The 14,713-nt window shown below is 44.8% G+C and overlaps 1 protein-coding gene across 5 annotated transcripts in view; it reads right to left on the reverse strand.

Annotated features, from left to right (window-relative positions):
- Nucleotides 1-14,713, reverse strand: part of LOC138764868 (voltage-dependent L-type calcium channel subunit alpha-1S-like) — a 170,133-nt gene that overhangs the window by 28,757 nt on the left and 126,663 nt on the right. For 3 of the 5 annotated variants that reach the window (XM_069941271.1, XM_069941268.1, XM_069941266.1), the window contains 4 exons: nucleotides 10,622-10,723; nucleotides 5,315-5,380; nucleotides 5,056-5,195; nucleotides 3,873-3,998 (listed from right to left, as the gene is read on the reverse strand). In XM_069941271.1, coding sequence (XP_069797372.1) covers nucleotides 3,873-3,998; nucleotides 5,056-5,195; nucleotides 5,315-5,380; nucleotides 10,622-10,723 — 434 coding nt within the window. The remainder of the gene's footprint in view (nucleotides 1-3,872; nucleotides 3,999-5,055; nucleotides 5,196-5,314; nucleotides 5,381-10,621; nucleotides 10,724-14,713) is intronic. The other 2 variants (XM_069941270.1, XM_069941269.1) reach the window with 1 other exon arrangement.

A 14,713-nucleotide genomic window follows, 5' to 3' on the forward strand; every position in this document is an offset into this window, starting at 1 on the left:
TCTCAACTTTAGCAAATGAGAGGCGATTTCAATGAAACATCAAATACTTTCCGGGCTCGATGGGGCAGACGACTGAATGATGTCACCCAGGGGCGATGACTTCAAAACCAGGGTTCACAGCCTCACAATAAAGAGGTCAGTGATTGAGGACAGGGTGGGGAAACATTTCTTCAAGTAGAGGGTGACAAATTTTTAGATTTTATTACCTGCTTGCTCAGCCTTAAGTCAAAGCAGAGAAGGTTAGGTTTCTGGATATTACAGGGATAAGACCATAAGAGATAGCAGCAGAACTAGGCCATTCAGCCCATTGAGTCTGCTCCATCATTTGAATCATTTAAGGACTCTTGCTTGTGCACTTTATTGATTTTCTTTGTTCTCTCTGTATTGCACAGTCAGTTTGCTGTTTACATTTCTTTTATTTGTTTACATTTTTACACTGTGTACAGTTTAATTTTTGCCCTACCAATTAGTGGTAATTCTGCCGCATCCACAGGAAAAGAAATCTCAGGGTTGTATTTGACATCGTATGTGCTCTGACAATAAATATGAATCTGAAATGTATTCTTCCTTTCAACCCCATTTTCCTTCCATTTCCCCATAGGCTTTTACACCCTTCCTAATCACGAACCTATCTGATGTAAATCTACACAATGTGGCCTCCACAGTCACCTGTGGCAATGGACTCCACTGCTTCACCACCCTCTCTGGCTGAACAAACTTCTCCTCGTTTCTATTTTGAAGGGATGTCCTTTTATTCTGACGCTGTGTCTAGTGGTTCACTGGAGCATCAAGGTAAATGGGAGGGTGCTCAAGAACACGGCAAAGGTGGAAGATCAGCCGTGATGTTATGAAACAAAAGGAAGGAACTGACAAAAGTGAAAAAAAAGGAGATCCGAACTAAAAAAAAACATTAAAATTAGACAGAAAGATGGGGGTCCTGATGAGCTAAAGGTGTAAAAGGTTCCCCAAGGTGGCTGAGAATGTGGAGTTGAGGTTTCAATCATGTCAGCCATGATGCCATTCGGTGGTAGAGCTGGTTAGAGGGGCCAAGTGGCCTACTCCTGCTCTTCATTTGTATGTTAGATCAGCAGATAGAAGTCCAGGACTTAGGAACTCAGCTGCTGTCAGTTAAAATTCTGGGATGTTGGAAAGGTCCGAGGAGCAGAGGTGATTTGGAGGGTTGGGCATGAGAGATGGAGCAATACCTCACTTGTGAATCTGCAGGGGTCACTTACTGCATCCAGTGCTCCCGATGTGGCCTCTTCCACATCGGGGAGATGGGACGCCGACTGGGAGATCATTTCGTTGAGCACCTTTGCTCTGTCTGCAACAAAAGCAAAAGACCTCCCAGTGACCGGCTGTTTCAATTCCACACCCCACTGCCACTCTGACATGTCTGCCCATGGCCTCATGGTTGAGGCCATCTGCAAATTAGAGAAGCACTCCTTATGTTCCGTCTTGGAATTCTCCAACCTTTGCTTGCCCTTACGACGTTGAAGTGATTAAAAAAAAACCACAGAAATGCTGGAGAAGCTCAGCAGGTCTCCCAGCATCCATGGGAGGTAGATAGATAACCTACATTTTGGGCCAGAGCCCTTCTTGAAGTTATGAAGCACTTCTTCAAGGTACATCTTCACCTCCAACGGACACAGAGTTCCTCCACCATTTCGATGTTTCTACTACAATCATAGGTTTTGTTCCAAAAGTTGAAATATATCAAGTACGTTACATTTTTTTGTATTATTACATGGCAATAAAAGGAACTTTGAACTAGTTGCCATTACTAACGACCTCCAATTTCTGTTAACCCACTCCCCTGGGTCTCTCTCTTTCCCTTATCCCTCTCTCTCCTTTACTCCAACTCCTGACCCTCCCTTCCTTCTATCAGAGGGCCACTCTTCTTAGCCCTCTCCACATCACTTCTCAGCTTCTATCCTCCCTTCGGTCTCCACCTTTATATGACCTCTTATCTGTTCGCCTGTGCTCCTCACCTATCGATTTTGCGCCCCGCCCACCCCCACCCTAATTTTTTATTCAGTTACCTGGCTAGTTTTTTGACTTTCCTAGAGAAGGGATCAAGCCCAAAACATCAACTGCCTTTTATTCCTGCTGGAGTTTCTCCAACACTTTGTGCGCTACTCAGAAGTGGAGCAGACGCAGCGTGGAAAGGTTAATAAAATCAAAGTTGAGAGGTTTAATATTCCTGTGCGGTGGGGGATCTAAACAAGGGCCGACTGGGGTGATGTTTCAGAAATGGAAACAGGCCACCTTAGTCACGGGCACGGATGTGAGCGGAGATATATTGTCACTCCTTCACATTCGCCACGTCACAGTCCTGAAACTCTCGCCTTTACATCATCGTTGGTATACCCACAGCTCAGTGGTTCGAGAAAGCAGCTCCCCACCACCTTCTCAAGGACAAATGGGATGGTCTCAGCCTGTGAAGCAGCTCCAGGCATGGCTGCTCAGGCATAATAGGAACTTGCCCATCGCCCTTTGTCAATGCTTCCCCAACACTGGGCCCTTTCACACCTCCATTTTCATTTCTCTCGATTCCTTTAATCTCCAAAGTTAAGCAATTCATCTCGGATATACACAATGACGAATCTCCTCATCTGTCCTGATAGATAGCTTCAAAGATTCACCACTTTTTCATTTTTTTGGGGTTCCTGTCCACAGGGCAATCAAACCTGCTGCACATGTTGATAGGTCTGTTGAGAAGGCAGATGGAGTGTTGGCCTTCATTAACCAGGGGAATGCGTTCAAGAGCCGTGACATAATGCTGCAGCTAGAAGATTGCACTTAGAATATTGTGTTCATTTCCGGCCACCTTACTACAGGAAGGATCTGGGTGATATAGAAGGGATGCAGAAGAGATCTACAATCATGATAGCTGGATTGGAGAGCAGCCCATAGATTGAGTGAACTTGGTCCTTTCTCCTTGGAGCAACAGAGGATGAGGTGTGACCTGATGGAAGTGTACAAGATGATCACAGGCATTGATCGTGTGGATGGCCAGAGGCTTTTCCCCAGGGCTGAAATGGCTAACACAAGGGGCATAGTTTAAGGAGCTTTGGAGTACAAGGAGGATGTAAGAGGTAAGTTTTTCCACACAGAGAGTAGTGGGTTCATGGAATGCGCTGCTAGCAACAGTGGTGGAGGCAGGTACTAAGAAAAATGGAAGCTTATGCAGTTGGTATATTTGAGCCAGGTTATTAGTTCAGCACAACACTTTCGGCCTAAGGCCCTGCGCTGTACTACAGATTTCTATGTTATATTAGTGACCAATTCTACATTTGGGGTCTGTGACCCTGGTCCTTGACTGTACAGTGACTCTGTGCCCACCCTCCCAATCTCCAAATGAACTCTGTGCATTTCATAGCATGGAAACGGGCCCCTCATCCCACAACCAAGAGACACCCCTGGAAAACATCTCTGCACACCTATTAACTCCCCCCAGATTCTGCCACAAACCACAGACTAATGAATCTATCAGCCTCCACATCTTTGGATAAGGGAGGCAAACCCAGCAAGCTATCAAAGAGATAATTTGACCTCCAGGGCAGATAGCCCTGCATGTGCACTCTGATCTCACCAACAAACCCACTATCCAACAAAGCAATCTAATGAACCCTCAAGGCACTCACTCCGCAACAGGTACACTGAGGGAAATCAAGTCTGCACACGTTACTTCACAAGAACCCAATATAGTTAATAGATGAGCATCCCACATATGAAATAATCAAAAAGGGAGAATGTGTTAAGTTAGTTTCTGTCTAATTAAAAGCTTCTCTAGAGTTTGTAAACTTATGCTGGAAGACAGCCTGTACAATTCCTGGAACTGCGCCAGTTCCACTATTAAAGTGACCAACCCGGTATATCGTCTCATCCAAGGCTCCGTCCTCCATGGTGCGTTCTCCTTCATCAATCGGCAGCTCACCGGACACCGTGCGATGGAGTTCCTCTCCCACATCCTCCTCGATGTTGCGCAATCCAGCCTGGGGTCAGACAGAGTGAGGGGTGTGACCTTCAGCGACTTCAACCCACACACGACTGAGCGACGTGGGTACTGACCTCCCCCACAGAGCCTCTTCCAGGAGTCCACCCCTTCCGAGACTCTCCTACCAACTCATCACTTAACACTCTCTACACTGATCCATATCCTGTCCCCTCACTGACCCACACCCCATCCCCTCACTGACCCACACCCCGTCCCCTCATTGACCCACACCCTGTCCCATCACTGACCCACATCCCGTCCCCTCATTCATCCACACCCTGTCCCCTCACTGACCCAAACCCCATCCCCTCACTGACCCACACCCCGTCCCCTCACTGACCCACATCCGTCCCCTCACTGACCCAAACCCCATCCCCTCACTGACCCACACCCCGTCCCCTCACTGACCCACATCCCGTCCCCTCACTGACCCACATCCCGTCCCCTCATTCATCCACACCCCGTCCCCTCACTGACCCAAACCCCATCCCCTCACTGACCCACACCCCATCCCCTCACTGACCCACATCCCGTCCCCTCACTGACCCACATCCCATTCCCTCATTCATCCACACCCCGTCCCCTCACTGACCCACACCCCGTCCCCTCACTGACCCACACCCCGTCCCCTCACTGACCCACATCCGTCCCCTCACTGACCCAAACCCCATCCCCTCACTGACCCACACCCCGTCCCCTCACTGACCCACATCCCGTCCCCTCACTGACCCACATCCCGTCCCCTCATTCATCCACACCCCGTCCCCTCACTGACCCACACCCCATTCCCTCACCGACCCACACTCCATCCCCTCAATGATCCAGACCCTGTCCCTTCACTAACCCTCTTCCTCACTGACTATCCATTTTACTGGCCTTTCTCTTCACTAACCCTCCTCTCCTCCTCACTGAAGCCCCCTTCACTGACCTTCCCCCTCACCAAAGACCCCCTTGATCCCTCTCTCGACCATCCCCTCACTGACCACCCTTCCCCCACTGACTCAACCCCCTTCTCTGTTGACTTATCCCTGCCATTCCCTTTGTTCCGGTGTTACCTGCAGCTCAATTTCATTCGGAGTCTGCTTCTTCTTCGAAGGGAGAATTCCATAATATTCCTCCTGGCGCTTCTTAAATTTCCTGAAATGTTCTTGGATGAGGAAGGTGGCATAGAACTTGCCCACAGTGACTTCATCATCTGAGTGGAAAACATTTGATCTTTACTTCTGCCATAATAACTGAAGCCTTGCATTGATTTAACAGAACATTTTTCTCCATAACTCTGAACTCTGCACTTGTATTTTATTTAAAACTTACCCACAGTATGGATAGGTTGTCCTGCCTGGATAGCATGCAAAACAAAGTACAGTAAAACCATGGTATCTGGAATTCAAGCAACCGGCAAAAAAAAAGATTGAGGAAAATAAATAAAAGCATTTAAAATATATAAGAATAAAATAAGAGGCAAAAAAATACACAAGTTTAAAATTGTAAAAGTAAATGTTCTCTGAAGTAACACATAACCCTTTGGTGGAAGATGGGAGCAAATATTCAGTCAGCGGAGGGCCTTGGTTGTGATTTGCTTGTAGAAGCTGTTTGAATAAAGTTGTGTGAAACAATAATGGCATCGTGCAGGATTAGGAGCTGGTTGATGCCGCTCGCCATTGGGGTAACTCTCTTAAAGTGTTTCCTTATCCCTGCTTAGTAAGAGTCACCCCAGTCAGAGGTTTTATCTGTGAACCCCTGAGGAGGGGCTAATTATCTATAATGTTATTGTTTGTCTTTCAGGTGGCTCTGCAGAGAGGGAGGAACCTACCGATGCAGCAATGGTTAAAATGTTTTCAAAGAATGTGACTGAAAATAAATAAAAATGCTTTAAGGTTTATATATTCATGTAAATGAAATCTGTTCAGTGTATGTACAGTATAGTATATTTGCCTTTTAAACTGCTTATTCTTAATGCAGGTGTATTAGTTAGGCATTTTATGTTTCAAGCAACTGAAAATATATTTATCTGAGATCTACCAATCCCCTTAAGTGCCGGATACTTGGGGTTTTACTGTAGTTCACTGTATATTGGTAGATGTGGCAATAAATAATACAATTTCCATTCCCCATCTGTGCCGTTCTGTACCTCCTCAAGCAGCAACATTGTGTAAGAGCCTCACACTTCAACCTTGAGGGTGAAAGAGTCTCTGAATCCCCAGCTGTACGAAAACGATCTGTTCAACAAACAGCTGCAAGAACCAAGGCCGCAGGCTCTGCAGTCTAGTGGGAATGCGTTACCTCTGACAGATAACTCACAAACCCATTGTTTCCATGTGCTCTTGCCCCACTGGATTGATATCATCTTAAATCGACTCCAATTTATTGCCCCGGTTCAATCCACATCTACATCTGCAATAGCTCGCATGCTCTCCATCACTTTGACATGTTTCGGTTCCCAAGGCTGGACAGCCTCGTTTTCACCATGGACATCCAGTCCTATACACTTCCATCCCCCATAAAGAAGGCATCAAGGCTCACCGCTTCTTCCTGGATTACAGACCAAACCAGCCTCCCCCTCCACCACCACCACCCTCTTCTGCCTGGCAAAGCTTGATCTTGCTCTCAGTCACTGCTCCTTTGGCTTACCCCACTTTCTCCAAATCAAAGGTGTAGCGAAGGGCACCAACATGGGTCCCAGCTATGCCTGTATTTTTGTTTTTTAAAAAATTTTTATTTTTCACACTATAAACCATATTGACCAAGATACATACAAACATTTTTCTTCTTAAATATATACAGTGTCGTTTTCTCTCCCTTTTTTCCCCCTCCCTTCCCTCCCTCCCTCACTCCCTTTCCCATTTATTTAAAGTTCAAATTATAAGATACATTAAACCCATTAAACAATGTTGTCACTTAATAAAAATAAACAAGAAATTTTACTGAGTCAGTTCTTTTCATCATCTTCTCCTTCTGTCATTTTAGGTGGTGGAAGTCCATGGTAGGATTTCTCTATTGTGTTTCATGTATGGCTCCCATATTTGTTCAAATATTGTAATATTATTTCTTAAATTATATGTTATTTTTTCTAATGGAATACATTTATTCATTTCTATATACCATTGTTGTATTCTCAAGTTATCTTCTAATTTCCAGGCTGACATGATACATTTTTTTGCTACAGCTAGGGCTATCATAACAAATCTTTTTTGTGCTCCATCCAAATCAAGTCCAAATTCTTTGTTTCTTATATTACTTAGGAGAAAGATCTCTGGGTTTTTTGGTATATTGCTTTTTGTGATTTTATTTAATATCTGGTTTAGATCTTCCCAAAATTTTTCCACATTCTCACATGTCCAAGTTGCACGAATTGTTGTTCCCGTTTCCTTTTTATAGCGAAAACATCTGTCTGATACTGTTGGGTCCCATTTATTTAACTTTTGAGGTGTGATGTATAGCCAATATAACTGTGTATCCAGTTATATTGTATCATACGTAACCTCGTGTTTATTGTATTTCTCAGTTCCGGAGCATAGCTTCTCCCATGTTTCATTCTTTATCTTTATGTTTAGATCTTGTTCCCATTTTTGTTTAGTTTTACCATTTGTTTCCTCATTCTCCTTTTCTTGCAGTTTTATGTACATGTTTGTTACAATTTTTTTGATTATCATTGTGTCTGTAATCACATATTCAAAATTGCTTCCTTCTGGTAACCTCAGACTGTTTCCCAATTTGTCCTTCAAGTAGGTTTTCAGTTGGTAGTATGCAAACATTGTATCATGAGTTATATTATATTTATCCTTCATTTGTTCAAAGGATAATAATTTATTTCCCCGAAAAACAATTTTCTATTCTTTTGATCCCTTTTCTCTCCCATTCTCTAAAGGAAAGGTTATCTATTGTAAAAGGGATTATCTGATTTTGCATTAATATTAGTTTTGGTCGTTGGTAATTTGTTTTATTCCTTTCTACATGAATCTTCTTCCAAATGTTGAGCAGATGATGCAATACTGGTGAATTCCTACGTTGTACCAATTTTTCATCCCATTTATATAGTATATGTTCAGGTATCTTCTCCCCTATTTTATCTAGTTCTAATCTGGTCCAATCTGGCTTTTCCTTTGTTTGATAAAAATCTGATAGGTATCTTAATTGTGCGGCTCTATAATAATTTTTAAAGTTTAGTAGTTGTAAGCCTCCTTGTTTGTACCATTCTGTTAATTTATCTAGTGCTATCCTCGGTTTCCCCCCTTTCCATAAAAATTTCCTTATTATTTTCTTTAACTCCTTGAAGAATTTCTCTGTTAGGCGTATTAGAAATGACTGAGCCTGTATTTTTGTTTGATATGAAGCAAGGCTACACAAGCAAGGCTTATCAACTCTTCCTTTGTGACATTGATGATCAATTCAGTGCTGCCTCCTACATCCATGATGAGCTTGTCAAGTTTATCCACTTTGCTGGCAACTTCCACCATGCCCAAAAATTCATTTAGTCCATCTCCAATAACTCCCTCTCCTCTTTCTCTATCTCTCTATCTCCATTGCAGGAGACAAGCTATCTGTAGATATCTTCTGTAAATCTACTGATTCCCAGTCACCTACACCTGTCCTCTGTAAGGATTCTATACCTTCCTCTCAATTCTTCCTGCTCCCAGGATGAGGGCTTCCTTCCATGAGATCTGTGATGTCCTTCTTCATTAAATTTGGCTTCCCCTCTACTGCCATCAACTCATCGCTCACCTGCATCTCCTCTGTTTCCCCACACATCTGCCCTAGCCCCTTCCCCCTCACATGCAACAAGGACAGGATTCCCCTTGTCCTCAACCGTGACCACACCAGCCTCCGCATCCAACACATCATTCTACGCAATTTCCGCCACCTCCAACGGGATCCCACCACCTGACACATCTTCCCTTCCCCTCTCTGCAGGGTCCACTTAGTCTGGGACTCCCTTGTCAATTCATCTCTTCCCTCTTATCACCCCTTAGTACCTACTCCTGTGACCACAATAAATGCACCCACACCTCCGCCCTCTCCACGATTCGGGGCCCCAAACAGTCCTTCCAAGTGAAGCAACACTTTTGAATCTGTACAGGTCATTGACTGTATCCGGTGCTCCTGAAGCAACCTCCTCTACATTGGGGAGACCAGATGAAGGTTAGGGGTTCACCTTCGCTCTATTCGCTGCAACAGCAAGGACCTCCCAGTGGCCAACCCATTTCCACACTGATATGTCTGTCCATGGACTCATGTACTACCAGGTTGGGGCTACTGTCTTAGCAGTCTATGACCAGAAGGCATCAATATTGACCTCCAATTTCTGTAAACACCCTCCACCAATCCCTCAACCCCCTGCCCCCTCTCCTCCAGCTCCCCACTCCCATCCCTCTCCTATCAGAGAGCTTTCATTCTTGGCCCCCTGCCCCCTCCTCCTTCACCTCATCTTTCCTTTCTTCCATCTGCTCTCAGGCGTCTACATGATGGGCAGCACTCCTGATGAAGGGCTTAGGGCAGAGATATTGACTGCCTTTTGCTTTCCATGGATGCTGTGTGACCTGCTGAGATCCCCCAGCTCTGGACTCTTTGCAGGAAGCTGGTTCAATTGTCAGCGAGGCTGAAGAATCAAAGAATTGCTGGAGGGGCTCACTCAGCAGGACAGGGCAGCATCTGTGGGTAGAAATGGTGAGTCAATGTCTCGGGTCAGGATCCTTTGAGGAGATTTTAAGCTGTTTGACTAATGAGTTCCTCCTTTCTTTGCTCAAGATTCCTGCATCTGCTGCTTTAGTGTTTCTCATCGTTGCTGGGAACAGGGACATCTGCGACGTTAAACCCATCACACAGGGATCAGAATAAGTCCCACCCATAATGGGGGTTAAGAAACCGGATACCCAGGTAAGACTCCTGTCCTGATTAGGCGCCTGTCAATCTCCTGATATTCCGGATCAGAAATGAGCAAAAGGAAAGCTGGAAAAAATATTACTGTGTGTCATACTTTAATATCGGAAAAGTTTTTAAATGGGAAAGTCAAGCTAATTTAAAATCATTCAAATAAACTCAAGCATTGAGCATGAGAGTGGCCCAGCATGCAGAGCCCCTGTTTCCCAGCTCCAGTGACCTGGGTTCAATCCTGATTTTGGATGCTGTCCGTGAGGAGCTTGCACATCCTCACCATGACTCCACAGATTTCCTTCCTCAACCCAATGACGAGCTGGTTGGTGAGTAAATTGCCTGCTGTAATTGGTTCCCTGTCTGTCAGTGAGTGGTAGAATCTGGGGTCAGTCAATGGAAATATGGGAGAAAAAAAGGAAAAGGAATCCAGGTCAGATTAGTGTAAATGCTGGCACAGACACGGGGGGCCAAAGGGCCTTTTCCACGCTGTATGCTTCAACTAAGAAACACGTCCTTTCCGTCAGTGTCGTTATAGCCAGGATTAATGGCTGGTGGTGGGAGAAGCAAAGATTGCCGCTCCCACTTTGGTATTTGGAGCCTCGACCCCTGCTCTCTGTGAGGCACAGGAGTTGCTGCCAGTTTCAAAGTCACTGCTACTTCTCCACTAGACCCAGCTCTCTCTCTCTCTCTCTCTCTCTCTCCAACACCCCCCCCCCCCACCTCTCTCTCTCTTTGCCCATGACCACTCACCTCCAATTGGGGGGATCACTTGGTCAAGTAGTTTCATGCTTGTGCGTTTCCAGATCTTTTTGATAATGGTTCTCAGTTCCTCGTTAGACTGCTCAAAATTTCCTGGTTGCAAAGACAATATGACAACATAAGTATATCTGGAGGATGAAAAATTGTAAGGTAATCTGCAGGAAAGGCAAATAAAACTAGAAGACAGATTAAAGGTAAGGGGGAAGTGACTAAGAGGGGATTTGAGGTAGACAAGGAGATATACTACCTGAGAGAGTGGTCGAAGCAGATTTGCTGAAAGCAGTTAAGAGGGGTCCTAACCACTGAAGACATCAATGTGAGGCACATCATAAAGGGCCCCCATTACCCTGGTCACAACCTGCTATCTTGGGGCAGAAGGTGCAGAAGCCTGAAGGCCAGCACCTCAGGCTTTGAGAACAGCAGTCAAGCTCTGGAACTCCCCTTGTTATGCAAAAGGACTGTCTGCACTGTTGTAGCATCACTTTTTTTCTGCACTATGGTAACAGAGAATATTTCTCATCTATCTCTTGTATACTTCATCTCTTTTCAATTTAATTCAATGTGTTCCAGGTACTTGCTTTTTGTAAAACAAAGTATCTGGCTTGACTGCAGCAAGTAAGAATGGTGGTGCATACATACATTGTACATCAACTATAGTTAGCAGTTAGCCCAATGCTATCACAGCACCAACGGCCTTGGTTCGGATCTGCTGTGTCTGTAAGAAGTTTGTATGTTCTTCCTGTGACATGTGTGGGTTTTCTTCTGGTGCTCCCTGTTCCTTCCTTATTCCAAAGATGTTTGGCATCAGTAGGTTAATTGGGTGTGTTTGGGTGAGAAGGCCCTGCTACCGTGCTGGATCTCAAAGTTAAAATTCATTTAGACGGCGCTTCATCGAATGCCAACTGCTGGACGATGGGAGTGACTTGCATGGGAAAATACTGGTCAGCATGGACGCGATGAGCCAAATGGCCTGTTTCTGTGCTGTATGATTCTGCGACTCGATGAATCCACAGTAACTAACCTGTTAGCCCACAGCTCAGTGTAAGTTAACTGTGCTCCCTTGGTGTATACAAGTGCTTGAATTTGAAATCTCATATTTAACTACAACCCCTGCTTTTAATGAAAGAATAAAGGTCACTTCCTGCTTATACAGAGCCTGACCTGTAATGTTGTCACATCTCAGGTCTCTCTCTCTTTCTCTCTCTCTCTCTGTGTGACTCAGTTATTTTGACAGAGGGACCACTTAGCCACTTCCTCGATCAAAGAGAGACCTGTTATCCATTGAGAGGTAAATGAGGCCAAGCCTAAACACACTTTTGAGTTTCAAAGAATCAGACATGACCACATATTAACAGACAAAATTATTCAAAGTATCGACAGGCTTCAATGCAAGGATAATCATCCATACAGGACCAAGTCATGGAATCATACAGCACAGATGAGGCCTTTTGACCCATCTCGTCCATGTTGTCCAAGTTGGCATTCTGGGCAAAACCCATCTGCCTGCATTTGATCCAGATCCCTTTAAGACTCTTCCATCCATAATCTGTCCAAACACCTATTGAATGTTGTTGTGCCTGCATTGACAGTGTCTTCTGGAAGCTTGTTCCAGATGTGAGTGAAAAGGTTGCCTCCTCAGGGCCCTCTTAAATCCTTTCCATCTCACCTTGACGTTTAGTTCTAGAAGCATTTAGCCTGGGGAAAAAGTACTATATATTCCCTCGACCTTATAAACTTCCATAAGGTCACCCCTTAGCCCCTCTTACTTGAGAGAAGAGAGGCCCAGCCTATCTAACCTCTCTGTGTAATTCAACCCCTCCAGTCCCGGCAACATCCTAATGAATCTTCCCTACACCTCTTCCAGTTTACTGATGTCCTTCCTATAGCTGAGCAACCAGAACTGCACACAGTTCAGCTGTATCATGAGATCCCAACTTTTGTACGGTAAACGCCACCCAATGAAGGATAGTGTGCCAGATGCCTTCCCCACTACCTTACCCATCAGTAACAGGTTGACAGTCAGGAGAGGGAAAGGGATCAAGTAGCCAATGTATGATATCCCTATGCCCATTCCCCTCATCAACACATAGCATTTTGGATGTTGTTGAAGGGAACAATTTACCAGGGGCAAGCCAGGGAGGTCAGGTCTTGTGAGTCTGGTCTTGTGGCTAATAGAGCAGGGAGGAGAAGAGGTAAGCTGTAGTGATGGGAGATTTGACAGTGAGGGAAGAGATAAGAGGATGTGTGGAAGTGATCGAGAATCCCAGATGGTGTGTTGCCTCCCAGGTGCCAGGATCTAGGATATCTCAGATTGAGATCATGGCATTCTCAAGGAAGGGTGAGCAGCCAAATGTCATGGTCCATGTAGGGACCAATGATATGGACAGGATGGGTGATGAAGTTCTGAAAAGGTGTGAAGTTAAAGGACAGGATCTCCAGGGTTGTGATCTCAGGATTGTTACCTGTGTCACATGCTGGTGAGGTTAGGAATAGGAGGATAATGCAGTTTAATATGTGGCTAAAGACGTGGTGCAGGAGGGAGGGCTTCAGATTTCTGGATTATTGTTTCTCTTCCAGGGAAGGTGGGACCTGTACCAGGTCTGTATCTGAACTGGAGAGGAACTAATATACTTGCAGGAAAGTTTGCTAGTGCTCTCCAGGTGGTTTAGACTAGATATGAAGGGGGATGGGAAGCAGAGTGCCAGAGCGGATAATGGGGGGGGGGGGGGGGGTGCGGCAGGTGAATAAAGGTCATGTTAAGCTTGCATATCAAGACAGGAATCATGGTGCATCTATCAATGCAAGGAGTATTGTAGGGCCGGCGCAATTGGTGTTGCAGTTAATGCAACGCCTTTACAGCACCAGCGATTGGGACCGGGGTTTGAATCCTGCACTGTCTGTAAGGAGTTTGTATCTCCTCCCTGTGTCTGCGTGGGTTTACCCCAGGGGCTCTGGTTTCCTCCCACCATTCAAAATGTACAAGGGGTGTAGGCTAATTGGGTATAAATTGGGCAGCCGGATTCATGGGCCAAAATGGGCTGCTACCATGCTGTATGTCTAAATATTTTAAAAATTAATTTTTAAAATAGGCAGAGAAGCTTAGAACATGGATTGGCACGTGGAATTATGACATTGTGGCTATTAGTGAAAGTTGGATGCAGGAGGGGCAGGACTGGCAGCTTAATGTTCTGGGGTTCTGGTTTTTTTTGATGTGATAGAGGGGACAGATGAAAGGAGGAGGAATAGCATTCTTAATCAGAGGAAATATCACAGCAGTGCTCAGACAGGACAGACAAGTGCGCTCGTCTGCTGAGGCTAAATGGGTTGAACTGAGGAATTGGAAAGGTATGACCACATTCATGGGATTGTATTATAGACAACTCAATAATCACCTAGAATAGGAGGAGCAAATCTGTAGAAAGATAGCAGACAGCTGCAGGAAACAAAGTTGGGATAGTTGGTGACTTTAACTTTCCACATATTGACTGGAACTCCCATACTGTAAAAGGGCTGGATGGGTTAGAGTTTGTCAAATGTATTCATTTCTTTCTAAATTAAAATATAGAGGTACCAAGTGGAGAGAATGCAATACTGGATCTCCTATTAGGGAATGAGACAGGACAGGTGAAAGAAGTCTGTGTAGGGGAACACTTTGGGCCCAGTGATCATAATGCCATTGGTTTCAAGATCATTATGGAGAAGAATAGGTCAGGGACTCGGGTTGAGATTCTCAATTGGAGAAAGGGCAACTTTGAAGAAATGAGAAAGGATCTAGAAAATGTGGATTGGGGCAGGTTGTTTTCTGGCAAGGATGTGCTTGGTAAGTAGGAGGTCTTCAAAGGTGAAATTTTAAGAGTACAGATTTTGTACATTCCTGTTAGGATTAAACGTTGTTAATAAGCATATGGAACGTTACTTTTCAAGGGATACTGTAGATTTGATTAAGAAGAGAGAGATGTATAGCAGGTATAGGCAACAAGGAGCAAATGAAGTACTTGAGGAGTATAAAAAATGCAAGAAGCTTAAGAAATAAATCAGGAGGTCAAAAAGAAGACATGAGGTTGCTTTGGCAGACAAGGCACG

The sequence above is a fragment of the Narcine bancroftii genome, chromosome 5 (assembly GCF_036971445.1).
Source record: "Narcine bancroftii isolate sNarBan1 chromosome 5, sNarBan1.hap1, whole genome shotgun sequence".
In the NCBI taxonomy this organism is placed as follows: Eukaryota; Metazoa; Chordata; class Chondrichthyes; order Torpediniformes; family Narcinidae; genus Narcine; species Narcine bancroftii.